Here is a 17,983-nt window from a genome sequence, read left to right as displayed (position 1 = left end):
AGCAAACAGTTTTTTCCCTTTTGGGATAAAGGTTTTACATACTGTAAATAAATAAAATCTGATCATTAAAAGTACAGCTGCAAGTGTCAAATGGTTTGTCTCTGACAGTTTCCGACCTTAACTTCCAATGTGAGATGAAAAAGATAATAGTCAGGAAATACATACAAATGGAGTCATTCATTTTCAACTGTTCGTCTTGGTTCACCCACCCAAAATCTACGCTACAATTGGCCAAATCTTATAAATCTTGTTCATTAGACAAGAGCTTATTAAGCTGGTGATCCCTCCTTTTTTTGTTTCATCCCACTTTTCCCCCTTCTCCCCCCCCCCCATACCCTTCTCCAGATCCCAACCTCCTCCCTTATCTCTCCCCTTCATCTGGAATACACCCTGTGGCCATTTTGAAACCTCAACCCACTACGTGTTTATGTGCCTATGAAAATGTGCCTTTGTACCTAATATCCTATTGCAATGTAATTTGTACTGACCTCCCAAGACTGACAACTGTCTGTTGTTTACCATCTTATCAATGCATTATCTTTTGTATTTGTTAAAACCTTAATAAAGACTTACTGAAACTGAAATGGTTTGTCTCTTCTCTGTAGTTGATACATTCTGCAGGAGATTTACTTGTTTGATCACCAGATGAAATAGAAGAAAGTAGGCCTACAAAAGTAAATGAATGCAGCCATCACTGCTAGCAATTGGTAAGCTGCATAATAAATAAATGTTTGCTCTTGGGTTTCCATAACTTTAATGCTAAACTCTGGTGAAAGTTAAAATCTTCCATTGCAGTGGGACTGCTCATTTACATCTAGGGAAATGGGAAAAGTCAGTGTTATGTAGTTGGTCCTCTGCTCTTGCAGGCACTTTCCCACTGCAAGACTGGTCCCTGAAGTCTTCTACCCTATGCTCTGGTAGCTGGATACCCTGATGTCATCAAGAACGATGCAGGACTCATAGCTATGCAATGGAAATTAGGACACTAAGGAACAGTTCACCATTGGAGCAGAGGGGAGCCCCATCTGCTGGAGGAGTGGAGGATTTGTTATATAAAACTGAGTCTGGTAACTAACATTTGAAAAAGGAGGACAGGCACAATTTTCTTGGTTTGGGTTTCCTTAAAGCTAAACTCTGGGAAAAGTAACCGCCCCCCCAGTAATGCTTGGTTACATATAGAGGACCGGGATAGATCTGCACTACTCAACTTATGCTCTTCTCCTACAGGGAGAAGTGCAGGTAGAAAATGTTGTTGGCCTGGCATCAGTGAGAATAAACAGTGCCTCAGGGTTGGTGGTTAATAAGAGGAAGAGTAATGCACCATCATTGGTATCAGTGGGAGGAATAATGCCCCATTATAGGTGTCAGTGGGAGGAATAGTGCCTCATATCATTGGGAGGTATAGTGCCCCAAGGGCCGGATCTGGCCCAGGGCATAAAGGCTAGCAAGAACCGCATCTGGCCCTTGGGCAGCTGTTTGGAGACCACTGCTCCAATATCATCCAGACTAATGCAGGACCCAAGAGGAGTGGTTGATTTGGCAAATAAAACTATTTTTCCTGTTCCCTAGACCTAAACAAGCATTTAACCCTTGAAGTGCAAGAGCAGCCCCACTTCCAGGGAGGACTTTTTCTTTTCCAAGAGTTGGGCTTTAAACATGAGCACAGCCTTTATTTAACAGTGAACACTTCCTACATGCAAAGATCAAATGGTTGCTTCATTACTTATCATAAGGGCCAGCTATTGATTTTCTTCAAGTCTGTTTTGTGCAATGTTTTTGATATATTGTACGGTTGTTTTTGAAGTATTTCCAGTGCTCTGCATACACCACTTCACTGTAAAACTGCAAAAGTTTAGAATTTACAAGCAGAAGAGAAAAAACTGGAACGGGATCTATATACAGTATATATATCTATATACAATTTTGTTAAGATTGAATTTTAATGTCTTTAATAAAAGTTTAATGTTTTTAGAAAAAAAATTTTTTTCTGTGAATTTTCTGATCTTCTCATATAAGAAATATACACACACCTTAAAAACCCCCTTTCTCCCTTTGATGAGCTGTTCCATAAGTCCCATTTTTTCATCTTCTTGAGGACCCATTCGCACCAGATGCATTTGCACTCCAGCTGCATAGACAACCCAAACTCCAGGATATCTCATGGGAATAGTGCCCACTATTGCAGTGCACTGGAAAAGTACAGCAAGTTGTATATTTCTGTTCTGCAAATGCCCAGAAACGCATGAAATGCATGAAAATGCAGTGCAATGCAGTGCACATAAAAGCTTTAAGAATAAAGAAGATGGAAGTGACCACAGGAAATGCAAGCTTAGGAAAAATGCACTGCAAATGAATGCAAATGCATACACAGGTCAAATGCATGTCACTGTGTGAACACGTACCAAACACGCAGATTCTGGTGTGAATGGGCCCAGTGTTTAAAAGGAGAAGGTATGTAACAAACAAATACCCATGCAATATAAATTGTTATTAGAAGTCCAGAAACCACAGATGGCATCTACGTTAATCAGTTTATTCTGGAAAACTTTATGTGCATGATCACAATTCAGCTCATTAAGTTCATGAAGGACAATTACAGAGACTGGATAAAAATAAGTGTCAGTCAAGAAGATCATAACAATTAATCAAAACCCAACTTTCTAACAAATATTAGAAAATTACAAGAGACTGCTACTGGAAACCCTATTTGGATTCCATGTCAGTTTTAGATGAGTCAAATCAGAATCATTATAAGCAGGACAAGAGTCACATTGTATGCCTTGGAGTGCAACAACCACACACAACTCATCACCCATTCCATGCTGGATAGCTGTGATATTATAATATATGAGATATTGTTATAGCACAATTATCCAAGATCAAGTAAATTTTAAATAAAAAAGGTCACAAATAATATATTAGGAACTTCCTTCATAGAAAAACAGGTGAGACTAGATCAGAAATGCGACTAACAATACACAATGTACTTGTATTTATGGAAGCATACCTGTATTATAGTGAACACATTCCTCAAACGTGGTAAACTTTTAAGTATGCTTAATCATTAAAACATTAAAACTAAAAATATGAATGCTTTCTATACATTCTGAATACTCCCAGTATCCAAACAGACTTGTGCAGCTATTGGTTATTAGAGGACTGTTTTCTAGCAAACATTGGTCAGAACTGTGTAAATGAAGTATTATTTCATAATAGTTCGTCCATGTCCCATTCAAATGCCTCATTCTTAATTCCATCACAGTTTACAGGTACATTCCCAAAACTATTTAAGGAGGCAAAGCTTGAAGATCTTTCGACCTCTCTGGAAGTCATACTGTTATAGTCAGAAAATACAGAATCATTTGAACTTTTTGGATAAACAATGTTGTTAGAAAGCTGAGGTAGCTTATGGGAAAGGAAAAAGATCCCACTCAAGAAATACAAGATGACGGAAACAATCCCCAGGCAAATGGCAGCACCGATTTCCTGTCTCTGAGGACTTGAAGGCATATAATATGTGCTGGGGAAATTAATACTAAAATTACTGACGACTGAATGCATATTCCAAGCCACTGGAATAAGGATGACAATACTGTTAAATATGTACAAAATTCCACTCAATGTAAACCAAAAAAGAATCATATTGATTTGGCTTGTTCCATGATAGACATGTCTAAGTCCAAAAACAGAAAAAGCTTTTCCCATTGCTCCAAGGATTGTAGCTGTCAACATAAGACCCTGTGCCACAAATATTTCACGTGGCACAAAAGAGTCTGTCACTCTGTATTCTTGACAGTACATGTCTTTTTGGTTTGGAGACACCAAGATGTGACTGAAGAAACACGTCCGCCAGATGCCTACCCAAGCAATACCAGAGGTAATAACAGTGTTGTTGGGCACATACCACACCCTCCATTGCATAAGTCCTGTGGCGATGGAGCCCAAAATCCAGGCTACTGTAGCAAAAGCAAATCCACCAAGTTGAAGATGAGCTGTGTTGGCCAGATACGACATGACCCAGCAATTCTCAGCTCTGTTCTATGGCCACTTCATCACAGTAATCTATCGGTGATCACTGAAGGAGATAACATAAAGAACAAATGAATGAACAGATAAAAGAACCAAGAAATAGTATATCTAAAAGGTAAAAAGAAATTATATGAAGTAACCTCTCCTTCCCTGCTGGCTACTCTGGTAAATATTGCTGTCTAGTAATTCTTTTACCACAATATACACAAAACTGTGAAGCAGACTGACACCCATAGTTGCCAAGGAACTGGAACCTGCACCATATACAGTCACTCTTTTCACCCTGCAGCATTTAGACACAAGATTACTTATGTTGTCAATAACATGGCAACTGTGCATGTGTCACACCTTCTGTCAGTGTCATATCTCATGTTTTAATAATACATGCTCCTCTTATTTCCAGTGCTCTAGTGTTTAAAATGGGGAATCATTTATGAAAAAAAAGTGTAATGTAAAAGAAATGAATAGTTTGCTTAGATAATTATTATATTTACATGCAGAAATGTTATATAGATTTACGTTTTGTAAAATATTTGATCACTCGCAGTGGGCTATGAGCTCTGGACCTGATATAGATGTGGGCAGACAGAGTGCAACCCCAACGACAACTGACAAACTGCAGGACATCTAAATTTTGTCTCTAGGATTGGTATATAAATTATTTTTTCAATAATTTAAAAAAGGTGTAGAAAACAATTGTTACCAAGAAAAACAAAACACCAACAAATAAAAGTTTTAAACATACTGTAAATTAAAGTGATGTACATAAAATGGTAAAGAGCGCCTTAGTAAAAAACAAACAAGCTGCTATGCACAGAATAGGTACCAAAGACCTATGAAATAGACAGTAGATATATAAAAAAGTGCAGCGCTAGTGAGCAATAATGAATAATAATAAAAAACTAAAAAAATGATATATAAATTAATAATGAAAAGTCACTGATATAAGTAATGGGTAGTCCCGTGGATAAGCATGAATAGTTGAGGTGACTCTGTTATCCGTATAGAGGTGGTAATGAAATGCGCACTCACCGGACGCGCATATTAAATGCGCATTGAGTATAAATATCCTGCTGCCAGGTGGTGGGCGATTCCTCCTCTCTCGGGTCCTAAGTGGGTGGTCCTTCTCCTCTGGGGGTCCCCTTATGTGGTCCTAGTGGGTGCTGTCACTACAGGTGGCCTGAGCGGTGAATGGCAATCCGTTCCAGCTGGTAAAACAATGATGGCCGCCGGAGCTCCACGTTGCTCCGGCGGATGTGACGTCACGGTGTGGTGTGGCTCCTCCTGACGTGTATCGTGCTCAAGCACGTCTTCAGAGGGGGGTCGCCAATGAAGACGTGCTTGAGCACGATACGCGTCAGGAGGAGCCACACCACGCCGTGACGTCACATCCGCCGGAGCAACGTGGAGTTTCGGCGGCCATCATTGTTTTACCAGCTGGAACGGATTGCCATTCACCACTCAGGCCACCTGTAGTGACAGCACCCACTAGGACCACATAAGGGGACCCCCAGAGGAGAAGGACCACCCACTTAGGACCCGAGAGAGGAGGAATCGCCCACCACCTGGCAGCAGGATATTTATACTCAATGCGCATTTAATATGCGCGTCCGGTGAGTGCGCATTTCATTACCACCTCTATACGGATAACAGAGTCACCTCAACTATTCATGCTTATCCACGGGACTACCCATTACTTATATCAGTGACTTTTCATTATTAATTTATATATCATTTTTTTAGTTTTTTATTATTATTCATTATTGCTCACTAGCGCTGCACTTTTTTATATATCTACTGTAAATAAAGTGATTTTAAATACAGAAGGTTTTTTACCTTAACGCATTCTCTGCAGTAAGGTAAAAAAAACCTTCTGTGATCAGCTCCCCTCAGCCCTCCTAAATATTTACCTGAGCCCAATTTCGATCCAGCTCTGTGCTTGTCTCTCTCTCCCTCCTCACAGGCTCCTGCTGCTGTCAAACAACACCTATGAGGAGGGAGAGGGGAGCGGGGCTGAGATGCACTGTGTGTGTCAATAGACCCACACAATCCAGTTTAGGATCAAGCCCGCACAAGTGCCCCCATAGCATGCGGCCTGCTATTGGGGCACTCGGAAGGGAGAGGAAGCCAGGAGTGCCAGAGGGGGAACCCAGAAGAGGAGGTTTGGGGCTTCTTTGTGCAAAACCATTGCACAGAGCAAGTAAGTATATTATCTTTATTATTAAAAAAAAAAAATGTACCTAGGTTCATGCACGCATGTCGTGAATGGACTGCTGTACCAGCAATAAATGTGGGGAAAGAAGTCCCCGACCCTTTTTAAAAACATGCCACATGGAACCACATGGTGCTGCAGAACCATGCAATTTCATGCTTACGAAAATGTGGGCATTTTGTTGATGCATGGAGTTGTCATTCACAATTATTACCACATCTGCTAAAGAGCAAAGCATTTTGCCTGAAGGTCAGGAACGTGCACAATTATGCAGACGTTCCTGACCCACACATATGTGGACTTCAGCCTAGAAGACTTCTTAATATCACAATCCATGTAAGCTCTCATTCTCTGTTTGTCAGTGGATCCGATTTGTGGATGTGGACACAATAAAGTATGATCAATTAAAACATGTGTAAGGATTTTCTGCCTTCTACTGCCTGAATTTGTAAATGCCTGTAAATATATTATATATGCACTTCATGTCCCTGGGTTGGTCGCTTTGAAACCCAGGAAGGAGGAAAGAGAGAGAGGGGGGGGAGAGAGAAAGAGAGGGAGAGAGAGAGAGAGAAAGTCTCGGTCACAATCGACTTTAATAGTTTAACTGCAGCTGCTGGGTGTATATATGATTACTTATGACAGACAGACTAACTCTGACATGTGCTTTTTATTATTTCACATGCACAATGTCAGATAGGTAGGTCTGTGCTTCTGTATGTGTAGTTCTCCCATTCTAGTATATTGGTAGGTGAACCTGTTTATTGCAACATAGTTTATATGCAACTCATGTTATTCTAGTTAACCCTGTCCCTTCTGGTCTGGGATTCTATAGCTAGTTTTAGCTCAGGGTTCAATAATCAGCATAAGCTACAGCCAGGTTAGGCACCTGGTGGCCACTTCGGGATCATTAGCCTACAGGTCTGGTTGCATGTAAGATAAGAAACTATTAGGGAGTAGATAAGCCACACCACAGTTCCTGCCAGTGAGAAGTCCTCTTCCAGGCTGGTTGGACAACAGTTGAAGGATTTCCCCATAACCGCAGATCTTGTGTTCAGGTCTCTGACACAAAGACAGATGCTGCATCATCCTTAATCAGGATACAGGATTACAGGGTCACAGGATACACAGGAGGCTGAAGACAAAGCAGCAATGATTCTGAGCACTGGCACAGTTTAAATAGACCGTCTGATGTCATAATCTGTCACGAATGCACATGAGCATGCTGACGTGCACGTGTATGTGCACTGGTACCTGCTCATGCACACAAGCAAGTGCCCAATTCCTGCATGCAAAGGAAGTAACATGTATTAGCCTGTGAAGATATACAGAAGACCGTCCAGAAGAGCCATCTTGTTTCCTGGCATGCCCTTCCTGACAACAGTGCTTTTTTACACATTACTGAATAACCATGATTTGTTCTGGCATGTTTTTGAAGGTAGCCATTTACGTAGTGAATCAGGGCTTTGCTTCCTCATATTAGAAAATTTTGTGTGATGAGGCATTGCTACAGCTCATGCAAAAGTAATAGGCTGACCAAACATAACTTTCCTTAATGAAATTAAACCTAGGACTGCTATTTACTGTACCATATCCCTTAATCTTAGAGACTCCGAAACCCAAAACAGGAGTTGGAGAAGCAGTGGATGCAGCCAGGCATGCTCCAGTGATTCTTGGGTGGTTGCCCTGATTGTTAATGTTTGAGTGTTCTTGAATAGGAACTGTAAGATGCAAGATGCAGGGTCTACAGTCATGATTGGCACACATGTGTAACTGGTTATCCGCACAAGCTAGAGCACATGTGCAGCTGTGTGTGCTGCTAGGTGGGAGTGGTGGTTTGAATCACTTCTGCCCAGTTGGGATGTGCGTGTGGACAGAGCGGAAGTTGGTGTGTCGAATGATGTCGAATGGACCGTGGCAGCTCACGAGTTCACACCGGTGCATTTGGAACCATCTGTGCTTTATAAGGGATTGAGGACAATGGCTAGTTGGATGGCGGCTTAACTACATAGAGATGTCTAGAGGTGAGTTGTAAGGCTATGAATTGGTATTATCTACTCTTTTTGGGGTCAGTTTGGTCTGGTTGAAGAGGATTAGTATATTCAGAATTGTGAAGGATACTGATTAGTCTTGCTGAGACTGGCAATATACAACACTATTATTCCAGCAGAGTATAATTGGTGTAAGATTTATCAGGTATGCTTTAAAATAATGGTCCATGGTGAGACTTAAGTCAGTTACTTTTATCATTTATTGGAATATATTTAGCTAATATTATATGATTGTTTTATGATATTTTACTGTGTTTATTGCAGTCTATATGAATGAGTTTAAGGACCAGTATTGTAGGCTTTGATACATCATTTGGGGCAATTTATTTCAAGCAGGAAGAGCCAGTTGTATATTAAGTAAGTATAAGAGTTCTGTTTTGTTGCCTGCTATGCAGGCTATTTCTGCTCTGAGATAACACCTTCTGTTTTTTCATTTCATCTTCTCCCTCTCCCTTTTTGCTCCCCCTGCAGTGCATATATGCTGTATTTATCGCAATCCTTATGACTGAAATAAGCTATTGAAGTACATTCACCCATATAATTGTCCTGTTGGCACTCACCGAGGGTCACCACCTTGCACTCTGAAATTTTGAGGTGATATGTAAGTGGAATGGATTGAGGCCTATACTTTTGATTATGCTAATATATGTATTAAATATATATATTTATTATGTATGTTTTTCAGTTAGGCTATTCTTCTCTGCCTCCATACACACAAGGTCCTGAGGAAGCAAATAATGTGAAACGTGTTTACCTCTTAGAATATATTTGGCATAGAGAATGATCAGCATAGATACAAGTGCTTTAAAAGGGCTACTTTACTAACTGGTAACAGAAACAAATTGTGTTTGAAATGATATGCATGTTTTTCTCTGCCTGCAAAGTTAGTCACCCATGTAGGGCAAAGCAACTGGCTCACCTTAACATATCATTCTCCAGCCCTGGGAGCCACTGGAGTCATAACTTACACAGGTCTATGGATTTCCTATGTGACAGGAATTGGCCCAGGAATGTCACATAGAGTGAGTCACATGCTCCTCCATAACCAGAGGTACAGGGTATTTCTTCTGTTCCAAGGGTTGAACAAAGTGGGGGGAAAGGGAAAGAGATTGCAAAGAGAAGGTAAATGTAAAAGACAAAGGTAAATATATGCTATATTGATGGAAATATATGCTATATTGACCCAACCTCCCTCTGCTTCTCCCTTAATATATTAAAAAAAAAAATCTTTACTTTGATGTACTCCTACAATACAAGTATTGCTCATATCCTGTGCCATCACATGGTCTGAACGGATCCGAAGCTTGTATCTCCTAGGAGCTGGATAGGGAAGTCAGCAAGGTGCCCTACATGTAGTCCAGTTGATGTAGTTGATGTATGCCCTGCCATAATGCAGCATGGAGACTACATAAAATCAAGATCAAGAACACGGGGAAACGGCCTCAAACTAACAGGAGGAAAGTTCAAAACTAATCTTAGAAAGTATTATTTTACTGAAAAGGTAATAAAAGCTTGGATTAGACTTCCAGCAGAGGTAGTGAGTCAGTCAACGGTAAGTGGTTTCAAATGTGCTTGGGTCAAACAGATCTATTCTCTATATAAATATACATCTCTATATAAAAGAAAAAACAACCCAAAAAAAAAAAACGTATAAAAGAAAAAAAAAAAACAGGTAGACTCGATGGACCACTTGGTCTTTTTCTGCCATCTCTTTTCTATGTTTCTAAAACTCTTGGCAAGAGAGAGAGTGTGGGTGAGCATAAGGGTAGGGGTAACAGTGGCTGATTGAATGATAGTAGGGCACAAAACCTCCTTATAATCAATGCATTATTGAGCAGGGAAGCTATCACTCAAAAGGAGATGACTCCATCATAATGGTGCCCTAGACTAATGGGGAGGTGTAGACTCCTAGGCCACTGAGAAAGGGGCTGGATGACACGGGATGTCATCCAGCCTGGAAGTTAGACATGGGCCATGGACTGGGGAGTTATTCTCTATTCCTGTGTGGAATACATGGAATAAAAGGAGAAATAAAGACTGGATTTTTATTAGAGACAATTAGGCAAAGCACTGCTTCAGATAAACTGTGAAACTTTAAAGGCTAACCCATCCTATGGCAGAAACAAAGGTAAAGCAGTATGTAGCTTTCTGCTTTTTTAGCTTAACACACTGAGTGCAATAAAATAACATTCCTCAAAACATTATTGTGAAAATTCTAACTGCAGCACTTGAGGTTTACAACTTTCAATGCTGCTGGCGCTTGCTATCTTGCTTCCCTGAATTTCCAGTATTTACAGGAAAAAGTTAACAGTGAGTAGTGCAGTCTCCAGCCAGTCTGTTAATTTGGAGAAGATAGGGGAGGAGGAGGGAGGAGTAGGGTTTACCATCCTAAGCTATGTGGTTGTGTGTTTCTTTTGTCAGCCATTGCAAGTGGAGGGATGGATGCTGTCCAATAGACCTCAGGAGTCCAATATTGACCTCTGTGATCAAGCCCCAGTGGGCGAGGCGAAACGCATGAGAGGGTCGTGATCAGATTGGCAGCTGAGGCTATTTCTCAACAGTGGACTCCTGGGGTCGGTTGAACAGCATCCATCCCTTCACTTGCTGACACTGGAATCACCCGGACTTATGCTCCACTCTTCTCACTTGCCTGTGGGGTGATCTTTTTCCTTCCATCCAAAGCTTGGAGTGGTGCCATAGGGTATACTTTTCACTGTGTGTTTCTATTGATGCACACAGTGCAGGGAGATACAGTTCTAATCCCTGCATTCAAGGGTGGTTCAATTACACACTGCAAGAGAAAGGAGCCACCCTGATCAGGAAATCTGGAGCAGCGGTCATGACACCAGCTTAAACAAGAGCATAGGCAAAAAAGAAAAAAAATATGAGGAAGCTGCATACTGAAGTTCATCCATGCTAAGTAATGTGTACATGTAAAGCAGTCCATAGATGAGTCTTTTTTTGTCCAGCCACACATTCGAGGAGGATGAGAGACTCCTCCCATTTAGCTATTGTATTCTGGCAGTGGGGAGGCTTCCCCGCTGTCAGAATACACGGAGCAGTGCAGCCGGCTATAGCCAGTGGTGCTGATCGAGCAAGGAAAATCCATAAAGCTGGTTTTACAGAGGTGAATCAGCAGATTAACATATATACAACCAGCCTGCCCATACATGGATTCAAATTTGTCTTATTTACAAACAGCACAGATTTTGTACTGACAAAAATCATGAGATCTACTGACAGAGCCACATTTTTTACACTTCAAAAAAAGTACATAAAATGGCCAACTAAAGTGCAAACCAGTGCAGATATCAATATATAAGTCATAAACATACAGCTAGTGCTATTATCAATGTTTTTAAGTTATAAGAAAAGTAGAAAAACATATTTCTCCATTTCCAAGTCAGGTTAATTTATCCAAGCAGTTTGGTCATCCGCATCCAGCTGGAGAGATTTCCCTTTCATTTCAGTCCCATAGACCAGGGGTCTCCAAACTATGGCCCTCTAGCTGTTGAAGTACCACAAGTCCCATCATGCCTCTGGAAATCTTGCCTGTGGCTGTCAGAGTCTTGCAGTTCCTCAACACCTGGAGGGCCATAGTTTGGAGTCCCCTTCCATAGACAATTAGCCACCACAGAAATAGAGGGGAAATCCCAGGATCAATAGAATTTGGTCTCTTCTATTTCTGTTCTGAGTTTAGATGAAATGGTAAACAGGGCAAGTGAAGGGAGATTCTCCCCATCTGGAGCACAGACATGAAAAAGTGACATAGCAGTTACCAAAGAGACAATAATGCCAATGCATTGTTCAAATAACAGTTTGTTAAAGAAGCTTTCAGCAGTTTCCAGTTTAAAAGGTGTCCCTGTGTGAAGGTTTCCCCCTCACCACCTGTTCCAGTGAAAACTGCTGCAAGAAATACATAGAAAACCGTTTATGTCTGTAGTGGCCGTAACTGTAACCAACATTTCCATAACAGAAGTTGCACTGTTTTCAGTGAAACAGGTATCCCCATGTGAAGGTTTCCCCTCACCACCTGTACAAGTGCAAACTGCTGCAAGAGTCAAAGACTATTGCAGTTTGTTAAAAGGAGCTTGCAGCAGTTTTCAGTTGAACAGGTGTCCCTGTGTGAGGGCTTCCCCTCACCACCTGTTCCAGTGAAAACTGCTGCAAGAATTACATAGAAATCCATTTAGGCCTGGAGTGGCCGTAACTGTAACCAACATTTTGAGAAGTCAAAGTGTAATGGTGTGTGTGGTGTACAAGTATTTCTAATGTTATTACAGTACAAACATTCCTGTTATACAAATGGTATGAAGAAGCTCATGTTGGCAAATTGTGACTGTCTGCAATAGTCCTACACAGGGGCGAACTGACAACTCATAGGGCCCCCGGGCAATAGGGGATCATGGGGCCCCTGTGTCCTTGCCCAAACTCAAAAAAGCCTATGAAAAAGGTACCAGGGGCATCTCATGGGGCCCCCTACTAACCCTGGGCCCTCGGGCAGTGCCAAGTTTCCAAATGGTCAGTCCGCCCCTGGTCCTACACCACCACCAGCACCACATCATCATTGTCCTCCCCCTTAGACATGTTATTACCAGCAGGTTTGCGTTTAGCTTTCGATGCATTTTCAGACTTGTAGTCATGCATTGGGGTTGATTTACTAAAACTGAAGCACTCAAAATCTGTTGCAGCTGTACATGGTAGCCAGTCAACTTTTAATTTCAGCTCGTTCAGTTAGGCTTTGGAGACAAAACCTGGAAGCTGATTGGTTTCTATGCGGAGCTGCACCAGATTTTGCACTCCCCAGTGTGTAATCAACATGTTTAGGCATTTCCTGAGCAATTCTCCCTGGATCACTCTTTGCTGACAGCAGTCCTTCCAACATGGAAGATGAAAGTTTTTTCCTAAAATCACTTTTGCTTAACTTGGCAGAGGAAAACAGATGTTCGACCTCATCAGTCCCATGAGGAAGGGCAAGCATCATTTTTGCAAAGATAACCAGAAGTGGGAATTTAGGTACTTTCAGATTGTCTCGATGTGCCAATAAGCATCATATGTGAGAGTCACTGTCTGACCCTGGGGATCATTTATGAAATCTGTTACTTGGTATTGAATAAATTCAGTATGCAGTAGACCTGTTTGAAGGTTTTAACCTCCCTGGCAGTATAATTATTTTAGATTTTTGGTGCTGAAAGCGGTACCATTATTTTGCATGGAAAATTGGCGTTTTATATTGTAGTCCTGTAATTCTTAGGAATAACTCACTGAAATCTGTCCGAACAAGAGTCTAGTAAACATCCTGGGTAGGATAAAACTTGAAACACAAAATCATAAATTATAATTTAATAAATAATCATAAAAAATAATATTATAATAATAATAAATTTAATTCAATAATATAATCAAACCAAAAACACTGAAATTTGAAATATAGTGCCAAGTTCGCACAGCATTGAGCAAAGTCGCAAAATTGTTTTCAGTGTTTGATGACGAATTTCCCCACAAATTATTATCACTCAATTCTGCAAGTGGTTCTGATTTACTACCGCTGTTCTCTAGTTGGTCTAAAACCGCTTTTGACCTAAAGGGATGCTTTTTGGACACCATGGACATTTCTCAGTTTCCAGGTAGAAACAGTAAAAATGCAGGCAGGGCACAGGACAAAGCATTAGGGACAAAATGTATGTGAAATGGTTTAGTACAGTAATGTTTTACTATGTGATTTTAGTGAATGTCACTTTTTGTCATTTTCCAATTTCCCGCCGTTCCGTCCCCCGTACATCCCGATGCTCACAGAGGATGGAACCCAGATGACAGATGCTGGCATCCGCCGGATTACATTGCCGGGGACACTGCAGGAGGGACATCGCGGGAGCGCAGGACAAGGTAAGTGACCGAGGGATCGCTGAGCAGCGCCGCATGGCATTCCGGATGGTAGCTCGGGGTTACCACTTGTGGTACTGAAACTTTACCCCGAGCTACACTCGGGAATACCGCCAGGGAGGTTAAGTAAGCCAACAGTTGAATGATTATGTTTCCAATGGGCATGCATTTTTTAATGGCAGTTACTGCTCTTGTGTAAAATGTTGGTAGCACTACCCCCTTATGGGTTGCTTAGTCATTTTTGTGTTCCTTCGCAATCTGGACCTCTTTCTGAAAGTCCAATCTCTACTGATACCACCACACTCATGTGACCCGACTAAGTCACCACTGTAAAATGGACTCAAACACAAGTTAGTGTAAATCAATATGAAGTTTATATTGAGTGTGAACGTAACTTGATAAAAAAACAAAAAATAAAACACAAAATAGCATTGGCATATGCAACAATATAATCACTCTGGTCAACTTTTAGTAAAAGTAATATTATCCGCAGAAAAGTACCAGTATCTGTTAGCAGACCTGCTTTCAGAAATAATCCACTGCCTCCGATCTGAGGTGACTGTTGAACCCCAAGCAAGCGAGAACAGCTATCAATAAACAGATAAGCTCACTGCAGGTCCTCAGAACCTGATGGCAAAGATTAGATTTGAAAATGAAGAGAGCTCTTGTCTATAATTAACCAATGTCCCTTTAAAAACAATATGAAGTCTTCTGCATGCTAGTTGGGGCTCAATTGGTGTAAAGATGATCTAGGGTGTAGATGATAGTTAATAAGTTCTTCTCCTTTTAATGATGGTAAACCAATGTAAGGTCCCCTTTAAGGCACTAAACAAGGACAGATTTAAAGTAGTAAAGTGTAACAGTTGGCATAAGGGTCAGTAAGCAAGAACAACTCTCTCTCTGGGTAACAAGGACCACAGGCAACAGTAGTAGAAATCCTGTTCAACTTGGAAGGTTAAATTGCTGTTTCAGTTGGCATTGCTGTATTCTGGTCTGCAGCTGTGTGTCCTGCAGTGAGCTTGAATAATGAGACTAACGCGAATGTGTTCCACGGTAGCAACTACGAGAACTAGGTCGCAAACTAGGGTATCTATGTATAATGTCTGCAACTATGTCGAGGTAGATAGAAAATTTGGTGAAATTGTCAATGTTTTCTCAGTTAGTGGGTATATAGGACTCTCTCACCATAGTAATGGTGTCTGGTACGTCTTACCGGTCAGTCTTTCCCCGCAGCTGGGGGCTCCCACAGACTCTCCGGTCCTGATTTGGCTTCCCAACTGGCTTCCTGCTTGCAGTTTGGCTCACTGAGCAGTGTGGAAAGACTGGCGATCAGCAAACTCTATCTGCTTCTCCTCCCTCTCTGAATCTTGCTTTGCGGCCTGGTCCAACACTCTGGCCATTAGCACACTTCCTCCTCTTGGTCTCTCACTTCCTGGCCAGGCTCCTGGCCCCACCCACATGCAAGCTCCTCTGGGAAATGTAGTTTCCGGTGCACTGTTCTTCAGTAAAGTCCTGCAATTCAGCATACTATTCTTCAACATGTGGCTGCTACTGTTCTTCAGAACACTTCCATCTTGTGCTATCTTCAACATCCTGCATTAGACATTTATAGCACGGTGTTACATGTTATTTGGACCATGAGTGGCTGAACAAATGACAAATCATCTACTGTAAACAGATGTTCCCTTGCTTGGTAGCCAATGAAAATGCTGTCTGTTGACTTAAAGTTAGCACTGTTAGTGTGGTCAAATGCAATCAGTACATCAGTACATCATCAAAGGCAACTAAGAGGTTTGGCCTGATAAAGTAGCACATAAGACTTTGATTGAATTGGTTGAAATTTGGCAGAACTGCTTGAAGGACCAGAAAGTAGCACTTAGTAATAGGATCCTGTAGCAAGAGACTTATCCGTTCCACAGTCAACAAGCGGTTTGCATCATCACTTGTTAGAAAGTAACTTTACAGGGCTTCATATTGATTGAGAATGTGATTGACACACTCAAGCATAGCGAGCCATCTAGTAGAACAAAGCTGTTAAATCTTCAAACAATAATGCCTCAACAAATTCCTGAAGTTCATTATACAATTGTATGCACCAAACCTAATTATCAATCAGCGCAGCCACTATATGTTTACCCCTTACACCACAAAAGTCATCAAACATATAAACATAAGACTGCATATAAATCAATAATTAAACATAAGGTTCCTGCATGCACCATAAAGTGGTTTCACTCCACTTCACTGCAAAAGATGCTGCACAACCCAAAAACCTTCACTATAAATTATAATAAAGTCCAAAACATAAGGTCCAAAGTAGTAAGATCTTCCACCAAATTACCGGTGTGTACCACCAAATTATTCACATGCCCCAATATCTTTGTACACCGATATCTTTTATAACTGATCACCAGCGCTACTCATGCATACACCTGCCATGAAAAATGTATGCTCACCTCCAGACTAGACCACGATGGCTAGTCAAGGGTCACATGCGCGTGTGCCTCCTTCACGGGCTGCACACAGGATAGCTCCAGATTCACTCCACCACAGATGGCTCTCACTGTTTCACAGATCCTCCACTCACATAAGAAGCATTTTTTAAATAATGAAAGCATAGGGAAAGATAGTGCTCTCCGCACAGTAAAAAGATTTATTCAATATTTAAAATTACACTCACAAGTCAGTGCACACACAGTGATATGTACAGTGCATAATAAACACAAGCAGGTCTCTGTCTCGCCACCTCCACTACTGACATCAAGATGACCACCCCACTCCACTCCTATGAGCATTATGCCCAACCAACAGGCTTCCTCAGTAAAACTGGAGCAGGCTAGCAGGACATTCTTATATACCCTCCAAGCCATTACCACAGCAACCACCAGTGAACTGGAAGTGACATTGTGAATGGCTCCTGAACCCGAAGTCACTTTCATCTGTGGAGGAGTGAATCTGGAGCCATCCTGTTTGCAGCCTGTGAAAGAGGCAAAAGCACATGTGACCTTTGATTAGCCATCAGTGACTAGTCTGGAGGGGAGCATTTATTGTTCATGGGAGGTGTATGCATGAGTGACTGATGATCAGGTATAGAAGATATTGATACACATAGATATTAGGACAAGTGGAAAATTTGGTGATACATGTGGATAATTTGGTGGAAGATCTTACTACTTTGGACTTTATGTTTCAGACTTGAAGGTTTGTGGGTTGTGCTGCATCTTTGATGCATTATTATACAATTGTATGCATTTGCAACTATATGCAAAGAGGTTATGTATGTCTCTGCAAAGCTGCTCAACAGTTTTAGGTATGGTTTACAGGCATCTACAGCACACAAGGCAGCAATATAGCAGGTACAATAAATGTGAAAGACGAAAAGCTGCTCTATTTTGAAGCGAGATAGTACAGAGTTTCTTGAACCTACCATCTGTACCAAGTGCCATAACATTTTTCAGGGGGATGCCATCTTCCACAAAACATTGCTTAATCTGCTCAAAAATTGCATCAGCAGTAGCTTCAGTGAGATCAACAAGTTGGTAAAATTGGTACTGGGTTTTACCATCATCTTCATCAAAAAACTTGCAATTTTGGAGTCTGGAAGTGGCAAATTGTTTTTGGCAATAAAATGAGCTATTTTCAACTCAGTAAAACAAGTTTTTCTTTTATGAGCAGACACTTCTGAGTCTGTGCTTTGTTTAACAAACGTAACAATTCCAGAGTTGGCTTGCCTGGCTGCAGCAATAGTTTTGTGTTTGTAACGTGCAACATGACTATAGACATCATGAACACTGCCATGTGCTACACTGAA

At 41.2% G+C, this 17,983-nt stretch overlaps 1 protein-coding gene across 1 annotated transcript in view; it reads right to left on the bottom strand.

Annotated features, from left to right (window-relative positions):
- Positions 1-2,519: 2,519 nt before the first annotated feature.
- The window catches only part of CLDN34 (claudin 34), a 35,829-nt gene continuing 20,365 nt past the window's right edge, over positions 2,520-17,983 (bottom strand). The window contains exon 2 of the mRNA XM_089683827.1: positions 2,520-4,075. Coding sequence (XP_089539953.1) covers positions 3,208-4,014 — 807 coding nt within the window. The 5' untranslated portion in view covers positions 4,015-4,075 and the 3' untranslated portion in view covers positions 2,520-3,207. The remainder of the gene's footprint in view (positions 4,076-17,983) is intronic.

This window comes from Staurois parvus, unplaced genomic scaffold (assembly GCF_062004578.1).
Source record: "Staurois parvus isolate SC_StPar_1 unplaced genomic scaffold, SC_StPar_1.0 ptg000324l, whole genome shotgun sequence".
Classification (NCBI taxonomy): domain Eukaryota; kingdom Metazoa; phylum Chordata; class Amphibia; order Anura; family Ranidae; genus Staurois; species Staurois parvus.
The sequence above is the reverse complement of the archived record's forward strand: the minus strand, read 5'-3'. Positions and strand labels throughout refer to the sequence as shown.